Below are 15,530 nucleotides of genomic sequence, written 5' to 3' on the forward strand. Positions count from 1 at the left end.
CTCCTTTAAGGACTATCAGCGTGACGTCATCAAAAGTGGACAACTTCCCCATCAACGTTGGGTTTGGTTTTATCCATCAAAAGTAAGTTTAGCTCTTATCTATTTACTAAATTAAAAATAGGTTTTATTGGAAAGTGTTCTTGGAAAGGTATTTGACATGTTTCATTGTCCCGGGGATCCCACACTTCCTGCATTATTCTTTTTTATTAACATGCGCAGTTGTGTTAGCTTTGTGGTAGCATTTGCTAAACATTATGTAAAGCTCTCTTTCTCATTGGCATCACTTGTACATCTCATGATCTATTTTGTATTATCTAACATGTTTGTATCTTATCTTTAGGGTACCTTTTATATTTTGAAGTCAGTTTTCTGCGTTCATGAATCCAATAACCAAACGCAGACTGCCTTCGTCTTTGAGGAGTCTGTTGACAGACATCAGCCCGAAAGAAGAATGCACAGACCTACAGCCCGACCCGGAGATCAGGGATGGGATTATACTACCGCCCAGGGGAGCAGCTGTGACACCAGAGGAGCTTCTGCCTTCACCCCACGACCAAAGCACTGTAGAAGGCATAGATAAAAGCAAGAGCAGAGCAGTGTGCATGCTTTGCAGCTGTAAACCCTCGTTGTATACCTGTCCTCGGTGTAATGTGCCTTACTGCAGTCTGTCCTGTTACAAGAGCCCCGAGCACTCGGTTTGTTCAGAGGACTTTTATAAAGAGTCTGTTCTTCAGGAACTGAAGGAGATGGGCAAAACTGAAGAGGAAGGAAAAAAGAAAATGCAAGAAATCCTCTTAGGACTCAGAAATCAGGCAGAAAACACAGAAGGTGGCATGGAGAGTCTGTTGAAAGACGAAGGGGTTTTGTCAAGGGAATCAGAACATGCTCCAGAAGACTCAAATATCGACGTAGAGGCCATTGAACTTTTGGCAAGACTTGCAGAATTACAGGAGGATGATGAAGAAAATACAGAGGAGATTGAGACTATTTTGAGAAGCCTTCAAAAATTAGGAACCGGGGACAATGGTGATGCACTAGAGGATGAAGATAGCCAGGATGAAAATGATGAGATGGATATAGCTGAACGACTCCAAGAATTGGATATAGATGAACTCTCAGAGGAACAACTGTGGAGCCTTTTGAACAAAGACGAAAAGAAAAAGTTTGTAGGTTTAATTAAACATGGTGCTTTTAATGGACTTGTTTCTCTGTGGAAGCCGTGGTGGGAAGAACATGAGGAGAGTGAACGGGTACTGATAGAGGTGCTCCAAGATGAAATGGATAAAAAGAAAAAAAAAACAGAAGCACACAAAGAGGAAAAGGAATCTAATACTTTAGTTAAACAGGGGAAAGGGAAAATAAAAGACTCAGACTACAGCCAAGTGTCTGCCCAAACTGGTGGTGTCCCTCCGGTTTCTTCAAAAATCCCTAAGTTGAGTTGTCTTTGTCCAAATCCTTCCCCTTTGGTTGGCTTCTCTTTGGTCAATGCAGTTTTCAGTTACTCATTCACTCTGTCTTTCTTTAATGGAGACAATGCCTCTCTCTTGTTTGAACTGTGTGACATGGTCTTAGCGTTGTCTGAATCACTGAATTCAAACAAAATATTCAATTCAGTCCAAGAGGCATTAGATTCTGGGGAAACTTTAATTCTAGGTGAAGGCTGCCTCAGTAAGGATGACCCCTATGCTCCTGCCAGAGCAGTAGAAGCTGTAGCTCACATTCTGACAGGAAGAAACAGGGAGGATTCAACTGGATACTGTCTGTCTGCTCTGAGTCAACTCCGCTCAGTATTGTCACAGGCCAGAGCAGCCTTATCTAAAGAGGGAGATGGGGGAAACAAGAGAAAGAAGTACTTTATGGCCAGCAAAAAATGTGAGTTTCTCCAAGCTTGGGTGGTGGAAAACGAACATAATATAAATATTCTTGCTATTGAGTTGTGGAATGAACACAGTAAAAGACAGAAAGACATTGTTTCAATGACTAAGGCCAAGGCTGAGGTTGAGCAGAGCTGGAAGAAAGGAAGGCGAAGAGGAAATGGTAAATTGGTAGAGGAATTGTAGAGTGCTACCTATCTGAATGTGTGGTCATTTGTTTTTGTGTTTTCCAATAAACGTTTAAAACACTGTGGCCTTGTTAAGATAATTCTTTGTATTATGACATAAACACTGATTTGAATAGATCTATGAAACAGACGCCTACAATACAACATGAAGTGCTGCTACTTTTAATGGCAGCCAACTGAAAAAGGTACATCTACCGCCACTTTCTGTAGTTGTACGTCTTCAAAAAATGTGTTTACGCTATATCGCAGAGAGAAAGAGGGCGAAAAAGAGAGGAGAGAGAGTTACAAAATTAAGTAAAATAAAATAAAGGATTTATGCACGGGCGTCTGTAAGTGACGTCTACGTTGACATTTGATCACGTGGTGCGGAAGCTCGTTGACGCTGCAACAGAAAACATGGCAGCGCTCTTGAGATCAGCCCGGTTACTTAACTACAAGCCTTCATGCTTGCTTCAGATCGCAGGGACCAAAAGTAATGGAGTGACGGCTGGCCGATTGTACAGCGGAGTAAATGGAGGCAGAATCATTGGAGTGTGTCCCCGACCGCTCCGTCCAGCGTCAGGAAATGCTCACAGGTATCCGCTACGCGTTAGCTAAGGGGCTTTGCACGCGTGATGCTGTAATGTCATTGAGGGTCAATGACAGACTCTCACACACACGTATATATTATTATAGCTCTGTACAACGTAATCATTCACATCATATTAGGCATTTAGAGTTTGTTGTATTTATAATGTCACTTTTGTTTATTGCACAGTCACAGTTGACAGTCAATTTGAGCCATTGTAGATCCATCACAAATATTTCTTTGTCTTTTTTGTCTTAACCAAAATAAGACAAAAGACAGAGACGTTGAGCTGTGTTTTTATTTTTTGTAGATGCGATCTTACTGTATGTATTTGTCCCATACATTGCCCTTCAAACATTTGGTCCAATATTACTGTAATAAATGTTTGTACAAAGGGCCCTGTTATTATGCACCTCCATTATTTGTAAGAGCTTTTATAAAATCCTTACACAGTACACACTCACTGCAATATTCTTACCCTAATTGTAAAATTTTTGAAGATTTGGCAAATATTTGGCACTGATCCCGTGGACAAACTGGGAATGACAGACTGGGGTAGCCTAAAAAAAATCTGTTCCAATATTGGAATCGATAGAATATCCATCCTTATTATAAATTAATATATATATGCTCTTTACTGCTGCAATATTTATTATTCTCTTCTCATTTCAGGCGTTTATTACCATATACAACTGGGTTGATGCGTAGCTATGCAGTTGCCACAGAGCAGAAAGAAGAGGGAAGTGCAGCTGTGCGGTCAAAGCAGGCACAGCAGTTTGACTGGGCTTTGAGCAAGTTAGACAGTTCTGTGAGAAGGACTGGCCGTATCACTAAAACACTGCTCCTCCGCATCTTCCATGACATCTGCAGAACGGGTAATGTTACAAAAATATACAAGTGCAATAGGACTAGATCTGTTTGTGATTAACTCTTGCTTCTACGTAATATTCAGGTTATCCCAGTGGCAATCAAGCACTGTTATTACTGCGGAGCTGTGGATCACTGTTACCAGAGATTCCTCCAGGAGAACGCACAGAACTGGCTCACCACATCTGGGAGAAGTTGCAGGAGCTGGGTGAGAAATCGGAATCAACTGTTGTTTTTTTTGGTTGCAATTTGTGATTGTATTTACACTTTTGAACTGGCATTGATGTAACATTTTATATGTCATTATGTCACCATTTCACAGGTGCTCAGTATGATGTTAGTCATTACAATGCCTTGTTGAAGGTTTACTTGCAGAATGAGTTTAAATTTTCTCCTATGGACTTTCTGGCAAAGATGGAAAGTGAAAACATCCTTCCCAACAGAGTCAGTTACCCACAGTTTACTAGCAAATTACCTGTTTGCATGTGTTACATTAAAACAAGTATTGTATATTGTCTATATTATTTTGTACAGGTTACCTATCAGAGGCTTATTGCGGCATACTGTCAAAATGGAGACATTGAAGGAGCGAGGTAAAGAAATGTGCTGGTGATTTGAACCTGTCAAGCGCGGAGACGTTTTTAAAACCCTTAACTATTTTGTTTTACTGACTTGTTTAGTGCAATATTAGGATTCATGAAGAGCAAAGACTTGCCAATCACAGAGGCAGTCTTCAATTCTCTGGTCACAGGCCATGCTTGTGCAGGGTAAGGGTTGTTTTATATGTTTTCACTGGAATGAAAATTAAACCGTTTATTTATTGAAATTCTGAGAAATAATCTTGATGTTCCTTCATTGTGCAGTGACATTGAGAGCGCTAAAAACATCCTAACAGTGATGAGAAATGCTGGAATTGAACCAGGCCCTGACACCTATGTCTCACTGCTGAATGCCCATGCACAAAACGGAGACATGGAGAATGTGAAAGCGGTTTGTGAACCTGTTCTACTATTATGCATATGAATCAAATCTTGTTCACATATTTTGGTTGTTCTGCGGTGTGACCCAATGGCAATTAGATTCAGTTGAAAAAGCTATTCCCTTTTTTTTTGGCATCACATTGACAATCTATATCAGTGAAACCTTATTGATGTGTCCGAATAAAAAAATCACACTGCATGGGACACTTATCACAGAAAATAGAAGAGATTAATCTGAATAATACCGGGTTCTGATTCTGATTCTCTAATTCAGTTTGCTTCTACTATGCAGTTCAACTGTAGTGTGCAACAAGAGACAAATCTGTAATGAGCTGTTTGGTTTTGTATTTGTTACAAATTTACTCACAGTGACACAGTATTGTATCTTAGACCCTGGAAGCTGCAGGAAGTGCAGACTGTAGTTTGATGGACAGAGACCTTATGCAAGTTATCTTCACGTTGGCAAAGGCTGGACATCATCAACACACCTTGGAAATAGTAGAGCGTATGAGGCACGAGAGGGGCTACATCCCAGGTAAAATTTCCCGTGCCCATTCAGATCCAAGTATAATTATTTTGTAATTTTGCTTATCCTTTAACTTTTTATTGTAGATGCTATGAATTTGTGTTTGAATCTTATCACGCATGGCCAAGAAGACACTGCCTTTCACATGCTGAAGAGTTTCCCCACGTTGCAAATGGATAATGTTAGCCCAGACTCGTTAAACCTTGGCAACTTTTTCCTCAGACATTGTGTCACCATGAAAACGGTAAATGGGAACAGAACGTGGGTGAAATCTGTGTCAAAATATTTACGTCCAGCCAACGTAATCATATGAATTCTGTTTTTTGTTTTTTTTCCAGTCTATAGAAAAGATTGGGCAGTACTGCAAAGAGCTTCATGAGGCCAACATGCACACATCACCTCTTATTTTTGCATTGTCTTGTGCTCTGGAAGCCAAGAAAACTGGTAAAGACGTTTACTGAATTTACTTTACTTTAATTTTGTTCGTTCTAACTAACTATAACTATATATTTTTTTTATTTTACAGCTATGTCTATTGAGCTGATGAAGACGTTGAAAGACCAAAATATGCCAGTCAGAGCACACTTCTTCTGGCCGCTCCTCACTGCTCATGTCAAGGACAAAAACAGTGCTGGTAAGAAGACACTTGCAATAAAAGGCACTAGGGGCAAAACACCGGCGGGGCAAAACACCGGCGGGGCAAAAAGCAAAACACCGGCGGGGCAAAAAGCAAAACACCGGCGGGGCAAAAAGCAAAACACCGGCGGGGCAAAAAGCAAAACACCGGCGGGGCAAAAAGCAAAACACCGGCGGGGCAAAACACCGGCTACCGGCCACGCTATAACAAACATTGAACAATGAATACAAAAACAATGGACAATGAGCAAACTCATCCCCGTCCGAGATGAGCCCGATGAGGGTGGTGTCGTCCGCAAACTTGATTAGTTTTACGGAGGCGTGGCTGGAGGTGCAGCAGTTTGTGTACAGGGAGAAGAGCAGGGAAGAAAGTACACAGCCCTGTGGAGCTCCTGTGCTGATAGTCCGCGTGGCTGAGACAGTCTTCCCCAGCCGCACGTACTGCCTCCGATCCGTCAGAAACACCAGGGCGCAAGACACCAGGGCATTTATGAGCTGTTATGAGCTCTTACATGCTTGTACACTTTAATTGGCTCTTTAATCAATAGATATCACTGTGAATCTTTATCCCTAACTGACGGGCCATATTCCACCCCTGCACGGCTCACCCCTATACTACCCACTTTTAAACCTAATAATAAGCCAATAAGCTTACACTTAATTGAATACTCTTTTCTTTTCCATGTTGTTATGGCTCTGACATAGAGCTGTCTTTTTCAGTGGCATATTAAGAAAATGTGGTAGTCTGGTTTGGTTTTGTGTATTATGACTTCTACGTCCTCTGTACCAGAAAGGGCTTTTAAAGGAGTGTTTCTCTCAAATATTAATGCAGCTTTGAGTGGTACTGGGACAGGTTTCACTGTGTGAGGGCAGTCAAGGGCAAAGAGGTTTGATCCTTGCATGGGAGAGTGAGAGGGTCTGAGGATAGAACCATGTGGGTGTATGTGTATTTTATACACTTAGATGAGCACCCTCTCTGCAGGAATCTAGGAATAGATCAAAGTTTTGAAGGAGTTTCAATGCTTAGGGCAGATGAACTCTAGTCTAGACTAAAACGACCCTTGACCTTTAGCCAGAGCACTCAGACATTAAAATATCATGAATGTTGTTGGGATGTTTTGAAAATATGCAGAATTTCAATATCATTACAGCTATATCGTTTATAGTAAAAAATGCTGCAAAAAGAGCTGATGATAAAAAATAACATTTTGAAAAGTAATGTTGAAAACTTTCAACTAGGGTTAATTGGGTGAAATTTCTGCTCTTTTGTGATTGACATTTTACAGACATTTCACATTTCTCTAATAATTAAATGTAAACTATATAAATAAATATATAAAGACACAGTTTTGTTGGATTTCAGTCATCGGTTTAACAAAAAATATGGAGATATTTGTCTTTGTCAAAATTGCTCACCCCTACCTTGAAATAGATTTGACTTTTGAAAACCCTGCTTGCAAAAGGCAAATTTTTTAGCAAATGAACATGTTTTTATTGATTACCGTGTAATGTTCAGGTGTCTGGAGGGGTCAGCAGGTGAATTCATTACCACACAAATGCTGTCCAATTTGTTAAGGAGCTGCTTAACTTGAAGCTGTTTTTTATGTTGAGCTCTAGCTCTCTCTTTGGGGTTTTTAGACTTATTAATAAGTCATGTATTTTCCCCCAGTCCGTTAATTGAGATAATTTGAGCTGGCAGAAAGGAGAAATTGGATAAACAAGGTTAGATATTGACTCCATTGGGTTGAGATGAATTTGCTTGTTTTGAATGATGAAGGGGATGTGAGGTTAGATGGGAACGATAAAGAAGGAGACAGACCACAATTAATTCACTCTGCAGATGCCTTAACCACATAGTCCTAAGATCACAAGGACCTCTGTCTGCATCCGTTTTGATATTAGAAGGCAGCATGATAAAGAAACTTGCTTTCAATGGTGTTTGCCTTAACCCTCTCTCTTTCTCTCATGTCTACCCAATGGCCCAGTGGCTGTAGGAGGTGTGTGTCCACATGTGTGAGGGGGACTTTGGGCGGCCAGTGCAGGTGATGTGACTGATTCAGAGTGACTTGATTTCATGTAAATGCAAGCGCTCTGAGGGAATTCACTTTGGATTACGCGCCCCGCTGTGCACGTCCCATGAAATATTAAGCTCCATGTCACTTTTTGTCCACAGGTGTCACTAGCGGGCAAATTCGTCCGGAGCCTTGGAAATGAAGGGTAGCAATGGGGAGAGTAAAGGGGAGGGGGTTGTGGCGGTGTGGTTTTGGCGGGTGTAGTGGAAGCATATGCTAGCCTGTACAGCCCACCTGCCGCTAGCTACTAGCTATTGCTTGTCAGTCTCAAAGACGCACTATGTTATTACTTCTGACACAAAAGTGAGAAGTGAATGTCTTTGAGTTGCTCAAATAAATGTACCGTATATATATTATTATAAACATTTAAGATTGAGTCCATCTGCCAACTAAATATTTCATAAACTTTAAAATAGGCACTTATCCTCTCGCATCTAGAACACTTGTTTGTGCTCAAATGGCCAAGCTTAGTTTGTATCATGCCAGATGTTTGCCCAGACAGGATCATGAAGGCAGTCTTTCACAAAAAAATATATTTGCACATTCTTCCACTTGTGTAAAGTTTTGACATTGCCTCTGAGCTTGTGAAGACTACCTCTGCAGAAGAGCAGAGGAGCTGTAGAGACAGATGGTGCCGGAGTGGGGAAAGAGGAAGTGACAGGTACTCATGTCCAAGGACCACTGAGATGACAGCGACCGGATCCTGTTTTCCTCTCCTCTGCGCTCTCATCTGTGACAGTTAACCTGGAGACATGAATCTGATGTTGATATCTTGTGACCAGTGCCATGCTTAACTCGCTGCTAAGATACTTGCCTGCTTTGATGGTATGTCAGACTCGGTGCTGACCAACCTGCAGAAGCCCTCACAGGTCCTCTTATGTGCCCAATGTTTTATTTAAACAGTTCAGACAGGACAGAGAGCAACTGGGCTTACTCGCATCCAAAAACTGGAAAGTGACCATGAGGGACATGGATGCAAATGATATTCTAAAAAACGCTTTGGATTGTTTTTCTTATACTTGTGTGTGCGTGTGGTCCTGTAGTTGCCCTGAAAGTTTTTAAGTTAAAAAAAACGACTAAAACCGTAAAACTATAGGTGCTTACCAAAAGTCCAAAAGGCGGGCAAAATGGCATCAGCTCATGTTTTCAGTTCTCATTCACTTTATGGTTTGTGTGGCACACCGTGAAATTTATTATGGATTATTCAGAAGGAAGGTAGGTACATCTTCATCCCGTTCATAAAAAAGGCCAGGATGAAAGCGATTAGGGGTGGGAATAGACAACATGACTGCCGAATGGATGGATCTTTCCATTGAGAAGAGAGCCTAAGATTTGCTTGTTTCTTGAGAGCTGCCCGGCCTGATAGTGAGAGGGCCGGATGAATGAGTGATATGGTGGGAAAGCTGAATGGATGGCTGGATGGACTGAGTGCCTCAGGTAGCCATATACCTGGGTTAATGCAGGTTTTAATGGCACATAAAAGCCCAACCTTCATCTTTTATTTAACTTCAGTGAGAGACTGCCAGGTAAACACATGTGTCCCATGAGGCTGGGCAACAGCGAGCGTCTATAAATGTGTATGTGGTAAACAGCATGTGTCAACTCTAGAAGCACTTTGGCTAGTTTGCAAAGGTCCTCATGAGAACAAGGTGTATTGGTACTCTCAACGGGTCAAATTGGGCCATTACTATTTTTGTCCTAAAGCTGCATAGCAATACACTCAAAGATCTGTTGTTAGACAATCAGGTCTATTTTGTTTTTGATTAAGCATGTTCTCTTACAAGGCGCCTTGTCCATATGCACACAGTCTTAAGGGCTTTTTGAGTGGCTTTCCATATGCATGTCTTTTCTGGCCTACTTCCTCAGGTTTAGACCCTAGGCTTAGCCATAGAGTTGTGATTGTGGAAGAGCCCACTTCATGCTAAGTGTGTGTATTTGTTCACATTTAATTTGACTGACTTGCATTACTTTGCTCTTAACTTGAGCTGCTCCGTTTCTATGACTAGTATCTACGTTTAAACATACTATATTTAAGTCTTATCAACTTATTTTTATTCAGGCTTCAGCTGCATATTGGTTTCATCAACTTCATTATTATTATAATTAACTAAATAATTCATTTCTTTCTGTTTAAACGGTCATAATATTTATACATTGTGACAAATAAAAATTGTTCCCTTTCATATGCTGCCACCTTATTTTAAGTTGAACCTAGTCAGTTTCTACAGTTAAGTGTCTGTTCTGCTGTTCTTTGCAGCTGTTGTAGAAATTGTGAAGGCCATGCAAGATCTCGGTGTGCCCCCTGATGTAGACACACTGTCCACCTACATTCTACCTGCTTTCACCAGCTCGGAGGAGGCCCGACAGGCCCTCAAGGTATCTCTCTTTCTCACTGTATTGTTACTTACACAGAGCTTGTCTGTTAATACCAGTGCATATTTTTCTGTTAGGATGCCGGCGTCTCACCAGAGTCAGAGGGTTTCTTTTCTTCAGAGGTTCGCGCGCTGGCAGTCCAAGACCTGGCTGGGCTGTACACTTTATGTAAGTCTTTTCCACACACTTCTCATCTCCATCATGAGCGCCTGTCATCCTACCAAACCGGTGCTTCGCCTGCGGCCGAATTGGTACTGCATTAACACTCTGCGTTTGCCCACTTAGTCCTGTGTGCTCATCAGGCCTTTTAAGAGATTAGCCTGTGTGAATATGTAAAGAGCGGAGCAGGAGAGGTGCCTCCGCTGACAGAGGGACTATATGGAGGAGGTGTTTAATAATGAATAGCACCTCCTGTTTTCTGTTTTCTTATCATTTTGGACATGGCCATCTATGCCCCCCTTTTAAACTCTGCTCTTTATATTTTAAACATTACTGTCATGGATAAATATTTTATTGGATTGTACGCTTTTACACATATTTAAGATGAATGTACACATAAGGAGTTGAAACATTTTGTTTCATGATTATAGTCTTTTGGGTGCTTTATATTTTGCTTGTTACTTTCAACTTTTTTTCTTTTTTAAGTATCCAATGCCTCTGTCCCCACGCCTGAACTGATATCTTTCCGTGGGAGTCTCATCATGGGATTCAGAAAGTGAGTATTTCCTTTTTATCCAATATTCTATATCAGGCCAAATTTTGTCTTGTGTCAACTGAGTCGTTTAGGGAAGCTTGTAGCACTATAGAGGTCACAGCAGCAGCATATGCTATGATTGTGACATTTGCAGCCTATCACACCATCTACAGCGCCTGTGTGCGCATGGCCAGCTGCAGGGAAAACCTCACACTCACATACATGGACGCCTCATGCATATGGAGGCAGTTGTCCCTTGGCCGCAGCCCCAAAGCACCGTGGGAGATATGTAAATTACCAGATGCCCAGCAACATTGCCCCCCCTGTACACAAACCCCCACATATATTTGTTGTCTTTTTTACTCCCTCCCTCATAAATACACAGTTAACCTGAGCCAAACCAGCCTTTGACCACTGGGCTTTTGTCAAGGGCTGTTTATGAATATTTACAGTACTACACACCCACTCAAAAACAGTCAGGCCCAAAGCAAAGCTGGAGGTGAGCAAAAAGCGCTGACTTTTCCAATGGGACTTTGAAATATTAAAACTTTGTTGAACTTCTGCTTAACTTTGGTCAAAACAGCTCTGCGAACAAAGTAAAGAGCTGGTTTGTTAATAAAACAATTGCTAGAGCTTTGTAGTTTATTTTGAATAGTTTATATAAACAAAATACATTACATTCTTTGAATAGTTGAAAATAAACGTCTAAAGTACATTCAAATACAAGGTGAATTAGATGCGAAAAATAGTTTTCTGCAAATTTAGTAAATGTGGTGCTGCTCTTTGAAAAAAAAAAAAAAAACAGTCTTTTAACTGCACTGGCATACCCGTTACCTGCATTATAGTCAAGCTTCCCCTGCTTTTCCCGAACCTGGCGTTCTGCCCTTTCTCGTATAGCTCAACACACATGCACAATGTGCTCCTCTGACTGTTTCCTGACAGGGTCATAATTGGGCTTGTCACTGGAAAAGTGTGTGTGTGTGTGTCATTGCAATGCAGGATTTGCCCTGTCAGCGACAAGGTCAGGAGATAATTTAATCATTTAAGCCCTTTTCTACTCTCTTTTCACACCCTCTCCCCTTCACTGACTCCCTCCTTTCGTCTAGTGAGCTGACAACACCACAAATGTCACCCAGTCATCATTTAGCCTATGCGTCTGCACCGTTGTGGTTTCCCAGGCTTTTGTCCTGCTGTCTTCTTCGTACTGTGTGATTGGAAAGAAACTCTAAACTGTCTTGTCCTAATGTATTGTGTTGCACAGTCCCTACAAAGGAACATGACACTTACATGACATAGCTTTGATTGTTACATGAACTCACACATCCTGAATTTTCTGGAGGCTTTCTGCCTGTAAAGAGATGAGAAAGTCTCTTCTGATTTATTTTTTTATTGTATGTCCCTCACTAAGATTTTTCTCAAACAAATCTATCAATAAAAGAAGCCACTCTTCTTAAAAACGGTCCAACTTGAGATCCAGCACGTTCATCATGTTTTTAATAGCACTGTGAGCTCATGTCTTGTCCTTTACTGCCCCCTGCAGATCGACTGATGTGGAGAGCATGGTCAAGGTAAGACATTGGAATTGTTTTAGGTGGTGTTTTAGTGGCAGTTATATTTTTCTTAGCAAATGATTTGTCTACAATGTCTAAAATAAAGTATACTTTTAATAATACATTATTATAAAATGTAATGGTAATGCATATTTTCTTTAATATATTTCTAATAACTTGTTAATACTACTATTACACTAAAATGTCTAACTATACAAACAAAGTAATTGACTTTTACGTAAATCCTCATATGGCACAAAAGGCGGTTTAAAGACAAGAGATATATAATCTGTAAAGACCTATGCATTTCTTTTGTCCTGATAACTTGTCTGATCTGTGCATTTGGATTATTTTTTTTCTATGTGTCATTCATTGTTACAGATTACGGAGTTGTTGTTCCAAAACGAGAGCTTCTATGGGGAAAATACCAAGCCTGCTGGTAAACACTTTCTTTCTGTCACTGACAACTCCTAAGCTGACAGTGTCCTTGTAAGCAAGTTTGGTGTTGGCAGAAAGAGAAGTAAGCGAGTGGGTGTCTCCTTATGTATCATCTATCACAGATCTAACTCTGAGCATGACAAGTACATCCACAGTCACCTTGCAGCTATAATCCAGATGACAGAAAAACGCACACTTCCTCTGCATAGGAAGCAGTTGTGTTTTTGAATCTCGACAGTGTCATTGGCAGTAGACCGCTGACTCGACTGCTTTGCGTTATGAAGCTGGTGTATTTACATCTAGGTGTTGTCATCGGAAATAGAGCCAGGCTGCTGACAAAGTGTTGAGAAATTAAATTGTATGAATGCATATTATTTATGGAAATTGGACAGTGGTGACCAAAGTTATAAGAACCCATAAAATATGATGTACAATATTCATACAGTTTTGCTAAAGCCCCTAAAATATCATACAAAGCGGTTGCATTTGTTTTCTTGTATGTGCATGGATTATGTATGTCTCTTGTTTCAACAAAGTAAATATATTTATAATATCATAATTGCTTTATTCAAAAGCTTATAGGCACATTCAAATTGCTTTATTGACCTTTAAGATTCCTGAACATGCAAGACACTGCACATGTGAAGTCAAACATTACAAGTCGACATGAAATACAATGACAGAAGTAAAATTACCCCAGATATTACAAGACTTATTAAGATTACAAAACACAACATTACTTATATTTTTGCTTAAGAAATTTGTTTAGAAAGTTACAAGTTACAAAAAAGCTGATTAAAAACAGAACCGCCAATCTTCTTATGCGGCCTTCAGTAATTACGGACACTACTCTGTGAGGGTGAGTAGGTCCCACTGGTAGAACCACAGTGTTTGTGTGTATGTGCTGGTGGAAGAGATGGAGACTGTTATCCATGTCACATCCAGTTAGCCGCTCCGTGTGTGGCTCTGTGTGCTGAAGTAGGGGGAGGCTGTCACTGCTAGCTATCGCACATTCACTCACACTCTCAAACGGTCTGATAGCAGCCTCCGTCAGCACATCTGTAGAGGTCACGGAAAAAATTGTATAACCGCACAAATTCGCCAAGTGACTGACACGGTGCCAAATGAAATGCATTCCCAAGAGAAAATTCCTTTTTTCTGTGTTTCCCCTCATCCAGAAGCAGCAGGCTTCTTTTTGTACAACCTGATTGAAAACATGCCAGAGAAGGAAGTGCAGGCGCAAGAAGACAAACTGAGGAAATACTTCAGTCAGCTTCGTGAACAGGTACAAGCATCAGACCATTTATACACGTCTCGCATCAAAACGGTTTACGACTTGTGAACTGGGATTATTTACAGTGTTGACACAGATTATTTGCCAGAGGACCACCGCCTCCCTGTGTTCTACTTATGAGGGTAAAAGTCTGATTTGGACAGTGAGGCATGTCGTGGAAGATTAAACCATGTTTTACACTTTGGGGTCAAGGGTCCTCTCTGGCCTTTTGGAGTTCACGAAAATGTGTGCCGTACATGTGAACATTGTTATGTAGGTTAAACAACTTACCCTAACCCCTAGTTATTTGGAAGGCAAACTATTTAAATTGTAATTGTCCTGTTTTGTCTTTCTGGTCATGTTTTTTTGCATTTGTCCTCTTGTGTTCATTTGTGTGCTTTGGGACAACAGATGAATGAATGGAGGACTTCTGTCTATTACACCTTGGGTTGTGAGTGAAGTGCAGTTTTTAAAAATAAATAACAAGTTTTTTGTGTGTTTTTTGCAGAATATAATCATTTCAGCAAATATCTACAGAGGCATCAGAAACCAACTAGAAGCTCACCATGTTCCAGAACTAATCAAAGTAAAGAAGTTTACCTGAATATCTTGAGTTGGAGTGTTAAAGCTGTAGCAAAGGTTCCCCTCCGTGTGATTGAAGAAACTAGAATTTTGGGGTGCATGATAAAACAAATTATAGTAAGCATCATGGATGTTTGGGATTAGATGGTAAATTAATTGATACAAATTAAAATGTATAATCAAGCCAGTAATTAAATAATAACTGCAGAAAGTGAATCCTTACTGCTATGTATATATTTAGCAGGTACAGTATGTAGGTTAGGATAATGGCCCTATCCAATGGGTTGGCTATCCACTGGGAGAGTGAAGGTTGTATGCATGCAAGCTTTTTGTTTTACCATACAATTGGTTTCTCTTTAGGATGTGATTACTTTGGTGGATCCTAAAGAGAAATTGTCTAATGGATTTGCACAAGCTGCTCCTCGTGTCATTGTAAGTTAAGTTACAACCAAATCTTATCTTTCCCATTGTGCATACCACTTACATTTATTAAATTGCTGTTCTTAAAGGACGGTGAGAATAAGCTGTTGACTTTGGAAAAGAAACTTGAAGAACTGAAAAGTGAGAACAAACCCTTGGGCCCCACAATGAAACAGATATTGCAGACTCTTTCAACTGAGGAGGTTTGACCTTTTCAATAAATACAATTTAAATTATAATAATGTTATTTGTTTTCTGATGCCATGTTCTTTGTGTGGCCAGAACCTCCAACGCGCTCTTGAGCTAAAGCAACAACACGAGGAGGAGATGACTATTGCATCGTACGCCATTCTCATCAGCCTGTGCTGCCGCCACGACAACGTAGAGGAAGCGCTCAACCTGAAGAGGGAAATGTGCGTGTTTTCAGACAGAGACAGGAATAATCTACTCACACAGGCAGCACTATGACCACTAGCACCACATTAAAGT

The 15,530-nt window shown here is 40.6% G+C and overlaps 2 protein-coding genes across 2 annotated transcripts in view; both read left to right on the forward strand.

Moving 5' to 3' along the window:
* The first annotated feature begins 340 nt into the window (after positions 1 to 340).
* Positions 341 to 2,127, forward strand: znhit2 (zinc finger, HIT-type containing 2). Its single transcript, XM_072436720.1, has one exon. The coding sequence runs from the start codon at positions 378 to 380 to the stop codon at positions 2,058 to 2,060; it is 1,683 nt and encodes a 560-aa protein (XP_072292821.1). The 5' UTR covers positions 341 to 377; the 3' UTR covers positions 2,061 to 2,127.
* A 266-nt stretch (positions 2,128 to 2,393) lies between these two features.
* Positions 2,394 to 15,530, forward strand: part of lrpprc (leucine-rich pentatricopeptide repeat containing) — a 35,890-nt gene continuing 22,753 nt past the window's right edge. The window contains exons 1-21 of the mRNA XM_072436360.1: positions 2,394 to 2,637; positions 3,303 to 3,505; positions 3,583 to 3,705; positions 3,820 to 3,941; positions 4,032 to 4,090; positions 4,178 to 4,264; positions 4,361 to 4,487; positions 4,868 to 5,012; positions 5,090 to 5,247; positions 5,342 to 5,447; positions 5,530 to 5,637; positions 9,969 to 10,087; positions 10,162 to 10,252; positions 10,730 to 10,799; positions 12,319 to 12,346; positions 12,710 to 12,767; positions 13,945 to 14,051; positions 14,548 to 14,625; positions 14,982 to 15,053; positions 15,131 to 15,244; positions 15,324 to 15,454. Coding sequence (XP_072292461.1) covers positions 2,459 to 2,637; positions 3,303 to 3,505; positions 3,583 to 3,705; positions 3,820 to 3,941; positions 4,032 to 4,090; positions 4,178 to 4,264; positions 4,361 to 4,487; positions 4,868 to 5,012; positions 5,090 to 5,247; positions 5,342 to 5,447; positions 5,530 to 5,637; positions 9,969 to 10,087; positions 10,162 to 10,252; positions 10,730 to 10,799; positions 12,319 to 12,346; positions 12,710 to 12,767; positions 13,945 to 14,051; positions 14,548 to 14,625; positions 14,982 to 15,053; positions 15,131 to 15,244; positions 15,324 to 15,454 — 2,285 coding nt within the window. The 5' untranslated portion in view covers positions 2,394 to 2,458. The remainder of the gene's footprint in view (positions 2,638 to 3,302; positions 3,506 to 3,582; positions 3,706 to 3,819; positions 3,942 to 4,031; positions 4,091 to 4,177; positions 4,265 to 4,360; positions 4,488 to 4,867; positions 5,013 to 5,089; positions 5,248 to 5,341; positions 5,448 to 5,529; positions 5,638 to 9,968; positions 10,088 to 10,161; positions 10,253 to 10,729; positions 10,800 to 12,318; positions 12,347 to 12,709; positions 12,768 to 13,944; positions 14,052 to 14,547; positions 14,626 to 14,981; positions 15,054 to 15,130; positions 15,245 to 15,323; positions 15,455 to 15,530) is intronic.

The sequence above is a fragment of the Eucyclogobius newberryi genome, unplaced genomic scaffold (genome assembly GCF_026437365.1).
Source record: "Eucyclogobius newberryi isolate DKJ021-1_F unplaced genomic scaffold, fEucNew1.0.hap1 SCAF_8, whole genome shotgun sequence".
Lineage (NCBI taxonomy): Eukaryota > Metazoa > Chordata > Actinopteri > Gobiiformes > Gobiidae > Eucyclogobius > Eucyclogobius newberryi.